Consider the following 15,461-nt stretch of genomic DNA (forward strand, 5'->3'; position numbering starts at 1 on the left):
TTTGAATCCATTTGCGGAGTTAGAACGTTCCAGGTACACCAGCTTCCTCCCACAGTCCAAAGACATTAATATTAGTTAAACTGGTGATTTGAAATTGGCTACAAAAGTCCAGAAGCCAAAATGTGTGAATGTGGGTTGTGAATGGTTGTTTGTGTTAGCCCTGTGATAAGTAACCTATCTAGGGTATATCGCTTTTCTCGCCCCATCTTAGCTGGTATATACTCCAGCCCAATCCAGCTGAAGACAACGGTTTAATGGATAATATACATTCTTATGTACAAACGTACATACAGTATACACTGTATGCACGTGGGTCCAAAAGCATAATGACAGCCTCCTTTGGGGCGGTGTTCCTTGGTTTGGGATAGCCCCTTAGTACAAATGAAGAGAATCGTAATGCTACAGAAAACAACATTTTCTAGACTGGTTTCAAGCCCTCGTTTAGGGACTTCAACCCCATCCACAAACTCTGAGATGCAGTATGAGATGGGGCTTATTGCCCAAGTGTTTATACTTTCCTTTTGGTGGAATTAGTATATACAACACAACACAAAACAAGCACTGAAATAAACCCATCACAACAAGCCAGTCTCAGACAGATAGAAATGGGATGCCACGAATGACAAATCTGAATCAGCTGTAGCTGCATTGTGAAGAGTGCCTCAGTTAAACACCACATTAATCTGAACATCATTTTTTATATTATATATATATATATATTATATATTTCATTCTCAGTTCATCTTAACTTGTCTTATTTCATATCGTTAAACATCATGCATCTAATTAGTTTTACAAATTAATGTGTTTTAAAGAGTTCCTCTCTTTCCTTAAACCACATTCTCTATCTATCTCGGTCCGAAACAAACAAGTCAAATATTGTTTCTGTAGCTATAGTAAGAGAGAAAGCTGCAAAAAAGGTCAGCCAAGGTGAAATGAGACACAAGATCAGACTCAAACTGGGATCATGCTTGCAACCCTCTGCTTTACAGTAGTCACAATTCAGTGGTTTAATTCCAGAAAGATATCCATTTAGGGAGTAAAAGCTCTTGAATGTTGTGCCTGTTAGCAAGCGTCAATGTGCTACAGGCTGAATTTGGCAAATTTAACAAACATCTTAGAAAGCATAATGAGGATTGATTTTTCTTTATATGTATATAATTTAGGTATCTTACATTTAAGTCATTTCATTTATCAGTATCCTGACATTTAAGGCTCCAGCGTGTTTATAAAACAATAACAGGCACCTAGGCTTTAGACGCTTGATTTTCAAAACTACATAAACTGCTGGGATTACGACAAAGTGGAACTAAATGCCAGGAGAATGGTACTTGTTTGACTGTATTGTGACAAGTATAAAATTTGGTGGAGAGGGCACTGCACAGAGTCCTGACCTCAACCCAACAGAGCAGAGACTGTGAGCCAGGCCATCTTGTCCGACATCAGTGTCTGACCTCACAAATGCGCTTCTGGAAGAATGGTCAAAAATTTCCATAAACATACTCCTTAACTTTGTGGAAAGCCTCCCCAGAAAGGTTGAAGCTTCTATAGCTGCAAAAGGTGGGCTGATATCACATTAAACCCTTTGTATTTAGACTGGAGTGTCACTGAAGTTCATATAAGTTTAAAGGCAAATGAACAAATACGTACTGACAAGTTTGCCTAATGCACAATCATGCACCCCTCTGTCACTATAAAACACAAAAGCACAACCACAGACTCAGAACGTGCCTGCATGATTTTTGTAAAGATCCGATACTCTAGAAAATGTTGTCATGCATTAAAAAAAAGAATTGCTTTTTTACTAATTGCTGTGTTTCATACGTTTAATCATTAAAGCATCTTAATATAGGAGACAGGGAAAGACATATAGTGGTATTTCAGCAGGACTCTGCAAACCAGCACTAAGCCACTGATCCCTACACATTTACTCTTCTTTTGGGGTACTTTTGTGCAGTACCTTGTACTTCAGTATACACTATGCACAGTGGTTAGAATAATTTGAAACTGTTACATCACTACAAGTTTTTCACCTTTCCATAATTCTGTTACAATATTACTGTGGTGTGCCCAATTACATCTGTATTTGTTATTTTTTGTGTTTGATGTTTTGTAAGCAACTGGATGTTTCCTTCCTCCCTCCCTTGCTTTCGTCCTTCCTTCAATCTATCTACCCGTGCATCTGCTCATTTTTATAACTCCCATTGATGTTCTTTGAAGTCTTTCACTGACCTCATACAATTTGATGATTCCATTGGTCTCGTTGGGAGCTTTCCACTGCATGAAGATCTTTTCTTCATATGGCGTATTCTGCAGAGATTCCATAGGCACTGATCCAGGAACTGAAAAGACACCAAGTACATAAAGTATAATAATACATTACAACACAAATATGTACTCATATCTGAAGAATGTACATAAAATTATATTCAAATAACTGGTTCACAAACATATGTATGTGACAAAAGTATTAATAAAGTATAGGTATTACAGCAGAGATTATAAACTATTTTAGAAGTATGAAATGTATTTATAGTAATTATATTACAATATTACAATAAAATAAAAATGTTCATTGTTTTCTGACATTACCATCTAATTGTCAATCTCACTAAAATGTCTTAGGTTGTAAAGAAAGTCAACTTTCCAGAAAATGAATCCACACAATCATTGAGTCCATTTCTAATAATCCCCAAAAGAGCAGTTAGCACTCGAATACAGAGTACCAGTTGAAAAACACAAATTGAGATAGACATAAGCAAAAAGGCCGATGTGCAATGTAATAACTAAATAGCACATCTCGGGTTCAGTGACTCTAAATATTAAAGGGAGGGAGTAAAAAGAACTATGGAATCAGAATCAGAAGTAAAGAGAGGTATATTAAATTACACTAAATTACAGTTCAGCTTCTCATGATTTAATTAAATTTCTTGAGTCCAAAAGTTTCAAATGTCTCAGAAGGTAAAAATATTCAATTACCTGAAATTTAATTATAGGCTTTTTTCTCCCTTTGAGGCAGTGTGAGAAACACTGTTTGATCTGGAAAACTTGATAAATGGAGGACATTTGCAACTATTAGGTATGATAGGATATTTCACAATATTTCTTATAGTGTGAAAGAATGAAATATTTTGCTGACATGCAGCAATACCAGTCTATGTTAAAAGAATTCTTATTTTAAAAGAATTATTCTTTTAACATAGATATAGTCTCGTCCAGCGGATATTGATATTTTATCACATGAAAATGAGGACATAACGTCATACGTAATGTGATTTCCTGAGAAATGTGTCTTAATTAGCAGTTCAACATCAACTACGCATATTGAAAGTTTAACGACAACCTACGACTTTTAGGTATTGCCATATTATTGTGCAGCTCAGCGGTAATTTGTAAAATGAACCCAGTGTCATCCTAAGATGAATGGGAGACAGACAAGCTGTAATAATGTCATGTAGAGATACATCTTGAAGCACCCTGTAGTCAGTGAATAATGGAACAACTGCTGAGATTAAAAAAAAGACAGCAGCCACTGAGATTTTCTTGGGCTATGGGCAGATTTTCTGGCTCACTGCTGGGAACGCTACATCCAAATCAAACTCACTGGAATGAAAAGCCTCAAACATAAAATTTTATTAGCTTACAAAGTCAATTACCAATTCAATGTCAATGGACCAACTGTCTCTAGTAAGGGAGAAACTTTTATCTGTGTTAATGATTTGATTCAAAGTTCAGCAAGACGCGCATTTTGTGTATTTATCATTTAAGGATATTTTACAGTAAATGATCTCTTCTTCCAGACATTTGGTATCCATCCTGTTCTTTGATTGTGATGAACACATCTTTACTTTCAACCCTTAAGTTCAACTAAGATCAGTTGACTGTATTGACACTTGCTCAGAAGATGTGATTTCTTCTGGATTTATTAATCTCAAGGTGAATTACTTTACTATCTGTTAGTCTATTATAAAGCAATGTCCTCAATGCTTTAGTTTTTAATTAATCAAAACTGTTTAATGATTGTGTTGTGAATTAAGAAATTCTGCCAATGGAATATTTGAATAACTGATGGACTAAATCTGACCACTGATCACAAATATTTTATTATGGACTGCAGTTTTTTTTTTTTTGAAAAATAAAAACTGTGTTTCCGAACAGCTTGAGTACACTGCATTTCAAATCCAATGAGTTGGAGTGAAGTGAATGGTTATCGGTGTAAAAGGTTGTTAATCAAATTATAAACTGTGGGGTCAAAAGATACTGAGCAATGAGGATCCTGTCTGTACAGGAAAGCGCAGACAGGACTACTTGTGTACAAAGACAGTTGACTCATTAAAATCTACCTAGTAACAAGAGTGTGAGTGTATCAGTGGGGTTTTCAGGATGAGGCAGGCTTTCACATGTCTTCATGGAGGTACACAGACAGAGAAGAGGTGTCAGACATCTCATCTGGGAGTGAAGCTGTCAAACAGTCGAACTCACCAATTCACACAATGCGTTACACATAAAAGCAGAAACACGCAGTTACACACAGACACATGCACTAGACCCTTGAACACAATACTTACACACAGTTGCACGTACATACACTGAGGGGTGTGAATTGCTCTAAATGATAAGAAGAAAGAGACAGTGTGCCAGAAGGGACAACCAACTGCAATGTGCAAGAATTCATGTGTGCTTCTATGTGTGCATTTGTGTCTGTGTGCATACTTGTTACTCTTGGTTTGGAGACTTTAATCTCTTTCTCTAGTCTCATTTTAGGAAGCTAGTTCCCAAAACATAAATCAGTAAGCTTTGCTGCCAAGTCCTGCTTTTGTTTAGGTCAAGGACAGGATAAGGCCTTTAACTTCAGATTTTTCTTTCCACCTTTCATTTTTACTTCATGGCTACTTACTATTTACGTACATATATGAGTAGAGTTTTACAGTTTAGAGTAAAATGTCATATATATTTGTAATATTCTGGATATTTATAATTGAGCTTTTTGTATATATTAGAGTCATTTCTTAAATTTTGTAACTTTGTAATATATTGTATTATTTATTTTAGTCCAGTCTGTTACCGTTCTTATGGTCTTGGAGCAACTGACACTACAACGTTTTCTTAGGGATTATTAAAGTATTCTGAATCTGATTCTGATCATTTATTGTATGTTGACCTTAATTCTGATTGATCTTGGATGAACATAATGTTGGCTTACATAAAAGTTAAGCTTGTGTTGGTTTTGGACTCACTGTAAGTCATTGTGAATAGCAGTGTTGGGTAAATGCCTGTGCGGTAAGGCAGAAATGAGTCTGACAACTGCAGGACTCTTTTACAGTTGCCTCAGTCTGATGCCCCTCAACTGAAAAAAAGCATTTTGGAAAAAAAATTCTGCAAAGTTCCACCATTTACAGCCACAAATTGAATCTAACAAAGATGGATGTGCCACAGCTAGTTCTTTTACACTTGAGAATTGGCTGCCATTATCCATCTCTCTCTATAACATCCAACAGTTTAAGGAAAACCCACAGTATGGGAAGTTTCCAACCTTTTCTGCTATTTTTAAAGCCATAAAACAGTGACATGACAAACACAACAAAGACCAGTCCTTCTGAGGTTGAAAGGGTTATATTTAAAAACTCCACACTTATCCACATTTCAATGCCCAATATTTAAAAATATTAAAGTTATTTTGTTGTTTTGGCCCCTTTTTGGCTGTTAGAAGATTAAAAGAATTTCCTACATTTCCTACAAAACATTTCCTAAAAATATACTTAAATGAAAGGGTGGCTGTGTTGCAATAAATGAAATTTATTGCAACACAGCTGCTCACACCTATAGGTTATTAAATACAGATATTTGTGTTATTATTTCTTATATGAGAAAATAACAGGTTAGAGGATAATGTAACAAAAGTATGACCATTTATCGGTTACATTAAAAATTATGGCTCATAATTTGGGGCTCAAAACCCCCAAAGATCAGAGCACAACAATGGCACATGGAAAAATAACAAAGATTATTGGAAACTACTTTTTGACTAAAATTCATTCACAAAGTATTCTGACTCACAGCTACTGAGATGCACAACAGAAAGCACACAGACTAGTAAACTATCAGACAAGTCTGACAGGAATATTTTGATTAGTAATTCTGAGGTGTTGATTAAGGGCCCAGCCTGTGGAGCATATCAAATTACCCTAACAAAGAAATGCAATTAATTGCTGCCATTTTTATTCAACACCTTATCACTCACTTCTGTGTCTGTGTGTGCACTCTCATCTTTTATGATGCACAGTGTCTACCTGAAAATCGTTGGATGTTTGTGTGGTACTTCTGTGTGTTGTCTCTGCGGTCTGTGTATGTGCACGTGTGTATACCAGGTTTGCATATCTGTGTGGGGACCACAATTGAAAGTTCACTATACTTGTGGGGACCAACAGCCTTTATGAAGACAAAATCCCCATCCCCACAGGTTTGAAGGAATTTTTGGAAACTCAAAATGTAGTTTTAGTGTCAAAGTTACAGTTAGGTTTGGGTCAGGGTCAGGCATTCATTTTTGATGGTTTTTGTTAGGGGTAAGCGACTATGGAAAGCGTTATGTCAATTAGATGTCCCCACAAAGATATGAAAACACAACTGTGTGTGTGAATGCACGTGAGGAGCCTTCTGTTACTCACAGTGTGTACCATGACATCTGTGTATGCTGCTTTCCAGTGTGTGCATGACTCACATGACAAACCCCCGTATCTGCTGTGGTTTGCATGTGTTTGTGTGTTCCTGTGTACCTCGGGGGCTTGGACAGAAGAATACAGACTTCATTGAAAAGATAATGGCAGCTGTAACACATTAATCATAACTTGATTAAGTCCCATCATGCTGCAAGATGAATGGCCTGCTTTATTACGCCAGCAGCTCTCTCTTCTGTGTGTGCCCCTGTCTTGCCATCTCTCTCAATCTTTCTTTTGTATTCACATTTTTTGTCTCTTAACCCTCTCTTGCTTTCTAAGTTTGGCTCAAATTATCTTTATTGGCATGAAATAAATCTCTGCATTTTATCCCTGGCTTTCATTTGTCTTGCGCCCTTTATTATGCAACAGACCTGATTGTTTATATGAAAATTTTGACTTTTAATCTTTGTCAGTGTTTCATCTTGTAGCAGCTGTTTGCAAGAAAAAACTAATTTTAAAAATCCCTCTAAGTGATTTTGTGATTATCTCAACTATAACTATGTAAGAGTGAAGTAAATACTCTTGTAGTCACTATTCACTTTGAGCTATTTTTTCCATAACAGTGCTTTCTTTTTGTTTTTAACATAAACAACTACATTTTTTTTCTTGCAGGGAGGGGGGGGGGGAATTATTTAGTGTTATGTAGTGTGTTTTTTTACATGTTGTTCAACACAGATGCTTAGCTTCCAGGGGAACAAATAAACTCATCTTGACAAATGGCAAACAAGCAAGGTTTACTAGCAGTAGTGCAGGATTCAGTTTTCATTGTGATACAAGGATTTAGGACAGATACATATTTGCAGTTATAATTAGAAACCCCTCAGAAAGTACAAGGGCAAGATTTGAATCATTTGAAAAACTTCTTTTTGGCAATCAGACCACAAATAATCCCCTTCATTAAAGCCAATGTTTTATCCATGTGAAAATTCCTATTCCTATGTATACAGTGGGAAAAATAATTATTTGATTCCATCCTGAAGTTTTCTCACTTACAAAGAAATTAACTCTTTATTTAACTCTGTTTTTATGGTAGTTTCATTTTAGAGGAAAGAAGCAGAATAATGACCGAAATTTTTTTTATTTTTTATTTTCTCTTACTTCAAAATAGCAGCTACAAACCCAGACACTAACAATGACTAAAAGTCATTATTGCCATATAAACAATCAGGTCTGTTATGTAATAAAAAGCCCAAAACAAATGAGAGCCAGGGATGAAATGCAGAGATTTATTTCATGCATGATAATCTGAACTGAATTAATACATTTCTTTTAAGAACAAACCAGCATAAAATTAAAATCAGTTCAATCCTTTGGAGGTAAACAAACTTAGCAGGGAATCAAATCAATATTTCCTCCACTGTATGCATCTAATCTATGGAATATTAAATGTTAAATGATTCCGTTAACATTTTATATACACAGTAGCGTCTCGTTAATTTTTTAACCTGATCTAAAGTTGTCAATAATGGTAAATACGATTATGCCAAAATACTCGTTCTATTGTCATGTAAAGATTTTGTCCTGTAGGATTAGAAAATTTGACTTTTACATCAAATAAAAGTATAAGAATGATTAAAAGCACATTAATGTAAATGCACTTCTACAACTTTAAACGTGCTCTGATAAACTGCCTTCCTGAAAAGTGAAGCTCTGAAGAAAACAAACAAAAAACAGAGCTGCTATCTTTTTTTCCCTTCTACTCTGATCTTAAACAAGAACCGTACTGTGATGGTAACAGGATGATGTCATCTCAATTGCTGTCATTATAGTCTGTGTGAGGAGATCTTTCTCTTTAACAGTGGTTTGGATATTTGTGCACATATAAACAAAGGGATTTAAGGTTACCATATTTATTACCCGTTTGTCGTGTAGTCATTGGCACAACACCCGAATAGATGGAACTGTCAGGGGTGATCCTGGCTCAAGAGTTGGGTGTTCCTCTTGTAATCGGAAGGTTGCCGGTTCGAGCCCCAGCTCAGACAGTCTCGGTCGTTGTGTCCTTGGGCAAGACACTTCACCTACTGCCTACTGGTGTTGGCCAGAGGGGCCGATGGCGCGATATGGCAGCCTCGCCTCTGTCAGTCTGCCCCAGGGCAGCTGTGGCTACAACTGTAGCTTGCCTTCACCAGTGTGTGAATGTGAGAGTGAATGAATAGCGGTATTGTAAAGCGCTTTGAGGGGTCCCGAAAAGCGCTATATAAATGCAATCCATTATTATTATCATTATAACTGTAGTACTATAGAATTAGTACCCATACACTCTTCCTCACTCTAAAAACAACATATTGTTTCTGTCCATCTCTCTTTCATTCAGATCCAGTTCACAGTCCTCAAACTGTAAATGTGGTGGATGTCAGAGCCGCCATAATATGATGCCCAAATGCCTTCTATGATCGCCTTTGACTCCTATGCATTACTGAGTTGAGGATGAAAATTATGGCTATACTAAAGACAGCCACACACCCACGAATACACTTACAAACAAAGTCCATAAGAGATGCTTAGAGATATTAACAGAGCTCTACTCACAAGCCCTTCTACTAATATTACAGAAATCAATGAGTAATAACTACCACTGTCACAGTAATCCAAGAAACACCGGGGTATAAAGATCAAGAATGTGTGCACAAACAGCTCCCCATATAGAAGACATCTGGACACTGAAATCAAGGAATCCTGCAAAGACATTAGAACATTAAGAGAGGAGCCGAAGAGCATTATGACAGCATTATGTCACTGGGACCCAAGGGGGACCCATGCAGACTCACAGATCCACTTAACAAGAACAACAAGATTTCCATAAGTGATGCTATAGAGAGTGCCAAACAAAGGATCACGTCTCTGGCCACCAGGCCAAAGAGATATACCAGAAAGGCAAGGGTCAACAGAATTCTTCCCTCTTTACAACATGTTTTTTTTTCTCCTGGGCATCACAGTAACCAGTAGGCAAGCACAGCTAAGAAAGAAACTGGAAACAGCACCAGAGGGTCAAAGTACCAGCTACTAGTTGATACAGTAATATACCTCTCTTAAGACCAGGGAGTCAATCTGAGGACCACCTGAATTGACTACAAGACAAGCTACAACTCAGCCAGTTGAGTCCTTCATCTGTAGGTCATTAGGTTTCCGGAGGGCAGGTTAGTGGACATGCAGGACAGTTACAAGTACCTAAGAAAGTAACAGACATTAAGAAAACTAACCAGGAACTAGAAAAGCAAAAGCAAAATGACACAGAAACTCTGATCATGGAAACACGTGAACGCTCCCTAAACACCAGATTGATAGAGGCCACAGCCAACAGGACTGAATATGGATTAGAAGTCCCGATGTGAGGTGGTCAAAAACAACAGGCACTTTAGGAACCGAGCTTGAGGAACACAAACATAGTAGTGATTAAGTTACTGCCCTGGCATGATGTGATGTAGTGGGAACCTGCCTCTGTTTGACAGTGAAAGGCAAGGTCCTAATTTTTATCTGCTTTAGTCTTATGTAGCTTTTAATAGTTTTATCTATATAGAGAATTTTAAGAAGTGATTTACATCTTGTGTACAGTGGCTGTAGTTATAGGCATCATTCTTGTTAAGTGAGATGATGGAAAACATTAGTATTACTTCATTACTCCGGTCATTGTACAGAACCTCTTTCTGCCGATCCTTTTATCAAGGAGCAATGGCTTTGATAAGCAATGCTTATCAAATAGCATATACAATACTGGATCGTAACTCTCTTTGAAAGGTAGCAATGTCATATTAGCTATTTTTAAAGAAAGCTTCACAAGTTGCCTCAGCAGTCTTGTTGTTGCTTCTTCTGTAATTGTTATTATAATTTGTAGACAACTTTAGGTTAGAAAGGCACATTTTGCAAAGTGCTTATAAATGGTAGTCCAGCCAGTTTATGAGAAAATCAGCATTCAAGCCAAATATAATCAAAGAGAGTAAACATGAAAAACCTTTATCTTCTTAGCAGCACGACAGTAAGAAACTGTTTTTCTTTTTCTACACTAATAGGTGTGTCAGCCTAATAGTGGTGGTCTCCTCACAGTGAGCTAAAGCTAAAACATTCATGACTTAATATGATTTGATAGACTGTGTGTATGTGCATGTTAATATGCTATAATCTGAAAGGTAAAACAATTAAAGAGGGCATTATTAAAATTGCTCTTATCCTGAGATTACTTTCACAAACTAGGAGAGCATGGTCCTTGTGAGTAAGCGAAAAGTAATTTCATGTCTTAATTGCAAATCCCCAAACACAGGCTCAAGTTTATTTCCATTTTATAGTATGAGCACAATAAAAAAATGGAAAACCATATATGTTTATGCATGTGCATGTGAGAGAGCAAAAGCTTCACTCACAGGAGCCCCAGCTCTATAAAGCTATTACCATACAAACAGTAATTAGCCTCCATGTGAACAATTGCTGTTCTGTTCCCTAATTACTGAATTACAACCAGGAGATTAACGATGGTTAAATAAAAAACAATTAAGAACAAAACAATTAAGCCTTTTTCCCCTACCCCCTCGAAGCCATTGGTACTCCCCAGTCATGTTAGTTTTTTTTATTTTAAGGGTTCAGGCAACTTATATTATCCGTGTGCTCGTCTAGCAAAGGTAGGAATTTCAGACTGAGATGTGATGTTCCCCAGAAGCTAAATTCAGAGAATATTAGTTATGAGATCAGGAGAAGAACAGTGAGCCCTGAGGAGGGCGGGAAAGAGATAAGAGATTTGGGATCATTAGAACAATGTTTTTATCCTGCTTATCAGGCACTGCTCTAATGCTATTCCACTTTATCGCAGGCATGTTGTTGAGAGAAATGTGAAGCATCAATGAATTATTACTAGCTGTGGCGAGGGTATACACTATGTTCTGAATTAGTAGAACATGGAGCCCTCTAGAAAGAAAAGGAAGGAACAAGTTTAAAATGTGGTTGTTTAGAAATAACTCCTACCAAATAATGCATGCTTTTAGGCTCCAAAGTATGTACTATAAAAAAAATCCTGTTCAAAAGTCTACTGCTAAGACATCCATGTTTATTGTGTAATTTGAACATGGCAAAGATCAAACCTGTGTGAGTGTATTTTTACTTTATTTGTAATTGTTGTTCTGTTTCCTTAATGCAGTCTCATGGATTACTTTACTTTCTGATTATTGCTGATATAAAAATTCTGTGTGACGTTTGTGAGTCTTATTATAAGCAACCACATTAATAACTTTTGTTTGAAACAACTGTTTTACATTTGCGATTTATAACCCGGGAAACAAACAATCTGGGATCATGTTTTATTTGTCTTTACAGAATGCACCTGGTCTCTTCCTGTTAATAGGCTGTCCTATTAACAGACCTATTGTCAACCATTTATCTAACTTAAGGTTCAAATTTTCCTTGAAATAAAATCATGCTTATTTCTCCCAGGACAAAGTCAGAGGATTTGTCCCAGGAATAGCTGACTTCAGGCCTGGACTGGTAATCTAGCACACCGAACACTTTCCCGGCAGGCTAACGCACTTTTGGACCAATAGGCTTCGTACTGGCTATACAAGAACTGACAGCAGCCCATTCGTTCATTTTCATTACTGACACTGGATTGTCCCATCTCTTAATGCGACAGGCCACTCCCCTACATTTGCTGTGCACTCATGCACCATGTAGAAAACATTTTGTCAGGAAGAAGGGGCGAGAAGGTGGAGCTGGAAAGCTGAGAGAAAACAATAAAAAGAAACTACAATGAATGCAGCAAAATGTGTCAAATTGCACCATGAACAGTAGTACCAACAACAAGTAGTAAGCAGGCCTCACAGACACAGGAGGTTGCTGCTGCTAGCACCATTCAGGTAAAATGAATGGCTATGACCATGAGCCGTTGCTAATTTCTAACTTATATTCATGCTGCTTTTAATTAATGTCACATGCTGCAGTGCAACTAAGAAATAACCCAACAACAACTGTACCAACCTGGTTAAATGCCAGTGCCCATTTCTTGTCCCCGTCCAGCCCTGCTGTCTGGTAATATGTTGGCTCAATATTACATTATAAAGTATGCTAATAAACATGCTTATACATTTTTCCAATCGGGGCTTTCACTCACCATCCTCCTCCGTCTGTTTGACTATCTCTTCACTCTCCTTGCTGCCCTCAGGGTTGGCCAGGACAAGCCGCAGCCTAACGGTCACAAATGGCCTCAGTCCCCTCAAAGTGTAATGTGATGATGTTTGGATTAATTCTTCAGCTACAAACTCCTGCTGGTTGAACACGTACTGGTACTGCACCTGGAAAGCACAAGAAGAAACATGGGAGATTTTGCTTTTTGGTTAACAATAATAGTGACAAATCCAGAGCTGCCCTCATGTAATATGCTTGGGAAATATTAATAAAATGATAACAATATAGTAAAAAAAAGTCAGGAGTCTGATGTCTGTGAAGGTTCTCAGTCATCCAGGTCATCCAGGTCATCGTAGTCATCGTGTTCACATTAGCAAATGTTAAGCTCACCCGAAACCTTGGCTGATTGTGACCTACACCCGTTTTCACACCTTGGCTCATGTGATTAGGTAGAGGATCATTAGGGGCTCCATTAGGAGGTACCTTCACAGGGCTTAAATCTGGGACTCTCCACCATTTGACCCTAGAACTGAGGAAGCTTCTCAGATGAGAGGTGAAACATCTTCAAGCAACTTCAAGAAGTCCAGACGCTTTTCTTCCCAAGCTCCTTAGACTCAGGGGTCTGATCTTTGTAGCATACAATAAGAGGATCTGGAGACTCACAGTTTGAGTCTACTAGGGGAAGGGTCAATGTAAATCAATGTCAATGTAAATGTTTCAATGGTAAAACATTTATTTCTATGTGGTCTCTATCAGGACGGCTATCCATAGGGGAAAAGGAGCTACTGAGTGATTCCGTGAGTAATGTGCGAATCGCCTCTGGGACGTCCTGTGTTTGACACCACTTTCCACCGCAATCATCAAAACATTAGATAAGGTCATATCTCTTGAAAGAATGTTCTATCCAAAGCATGGACAAAAACTGTGACAAGTCCTCAGGTCAGCTTTCGGCCAGTTACAACATGCATTCCCCTGCTCTCGTTCCCACATTTCCCATCTATCATCAAACTATCATAAAAAACAGAAAGATATGAAAAATAATAAAGTTAACTGGCAGTTGATTTTTTTTCCATAAACTCTGCTCCCGGTCCTTATTAATTCCACATAATACCCTAAAGGTGGAGAATAAATAATGGTTGTGCTTACCGTCAGATTGTAGCTGTGGCAGCGTGTCACAGCATACCCAAAAGTCTCCCATTGTACTGTCAGCTGGCGGGCTCTGACATCCACCACATTGACATTTTGAGGACCGTGAACTGGATCTGAATGAAACAGAGATGGACAGAAACAATAGCTTGTTCTTAGAGTGAGCTGGAGGAACAGCAGCCTCAAGCAAGGAAAGAGTGTATGGGTACTAATTCCATAGTACTACAGTTCCATCTATTTGACTTAAAAAGGGGGTAAAATACACTCCCTGGAAGATTTTGTTGGCTTCTAAACTACAGTTTGCAGGTCAACTCAATGCTGCTGATTTCAACCAAGTATTTTTTTTTTTTTAAATCAAGCTTGCAAGCTCTGGCATTTACCAGATTCAGTTAGTCAATTTATTCACTGACAATAATGGCAAGGAAATTATGACAGGCCATAAAAGGCTTTTAAAAGGTTCACAGGTCCTCACCTCTCATCTGTTAAATAACAGACATTCTGCCTCACCACTAGGCAGTGCTACGACATTACAAAGTTCAGATTCAGGGTATAATGACACAAGTCTTAATCTGCAGACATTAGGAGTTGCATTACTTCCTTTGCCATATGTGATACTCAGTCTCTCGCTCTCTCTCACTCACACACACATCCAGAGTGTCACTATAAAGGGCATTTAATTGATTACTTTTGCATTAATTACTTGTAGACCTTCCATAAGCACAACGTGGCAAACCTGTAAAATGTGAAAGAAATATTCAAACAAACACGTGTAAAATCACAAGCTTACACGAACAACAAGCAACAAGCTCAAATTGGCCCACCTACACCCATGCAGCAAAACAGCTACACACAACAACATATCCCCTCACAGTTTTGTTCTAGCCATATGTTGGGCTCTCATCCCCAGGTTTGTCTTTCACAACTGACTGCACACTAACAAGCTTGTTCAAACCAATCTTTCTTTCTGCCTAATTAGTTTCTATCAGCTAACGATGGCATCCAAAACAGGTCACTGTATAATTAGTGAAGCTATTAAGCATATTTCTCCAATCAAAATGAAAACCATTATTCTAGGTGAGGTTATCTCTAAAAATACACATATTGGAGAAATAATGAATAATCAAATTGATTATTTCAGATACTTGTCAGAAGAAAGAAACACAGCTAATGAATTTTTGGTATTTGAATATCCTTAACTATTATAACCAAGGATTTTACCCTCAGACTTTAAAGATGTAAGGTCAAAACATTTTACTTTTTGAAAATTAGAATGGATACTTAAGTGTAATTGAGTCAGACTTAAAAAAGAAGAAAAAAATATTTTTTTTGACTTTTCAGGTTTTTCCACAAAACATCTTATTAAAACTCTGCTTACTTGTTTAATTTAGAAAAGCCTATCAAAGTGAAGGCTAAGGTAATAACCTTTGGTCTGATACCAAACGACTGCATGAATGCATCTGAGCGCATTAGAAGATTGTTCAAACAAGCTTCTTAGTA

The 15,461-nt window shown here is 37.4% G+C and overlaps 1 protein-coding gene across 5 annotated transcripts in view; it reads right to left on the minus strand.

Moving 5' to 3' along the window:
* ptprt (protein tyrosine phosphatase receptor type T) overlaps positions 1 to 15,461 on the minus strand; it is a 331,722-nt gene that overhangs the window by 164,444 nt on the left and 151,817 nt on the right. For all 5 annotated transcript variants that reach the window (XM_085407122.1, XM_085407121.1, XM_085407120.1 and 2 more), the window contains exons 9-11: positions 13,965 to 14,080; positions 12,805 to 12,985; positions 2,233 to 2,342 (exon numbers count right to left, since the gene is read on the minus strand). In XM_085407122.1, the coding sequence (XP_085263248.1) occupies positions 2,233 to 2,342; positions 12,805 to 12,985; positions 13,965 to 14,080 (407 nt within the window). The remainder of the gene's footprint in view (positions 1 to 2,232; positions 2,343 to 12,804; positions 12,986 to 13,964; positions 14,081 to 15,461) is intronic.

Source organism: Rhamphochromis longiceps, linkage group LG5 (genome assembly GCF_057381845.1).
Source record: "Rhamphochromis longiceps isolate RC_006_pf linkage group LG5, R_longiceps_female_GT1.1, whole genome shotgun sequence".
NCBI lineage: Eukaryota > Metazoa > Chordata > Actinopteri > Cichliformes > Cichlidae > Rhamphochromis > Rhamphochromis longiceps.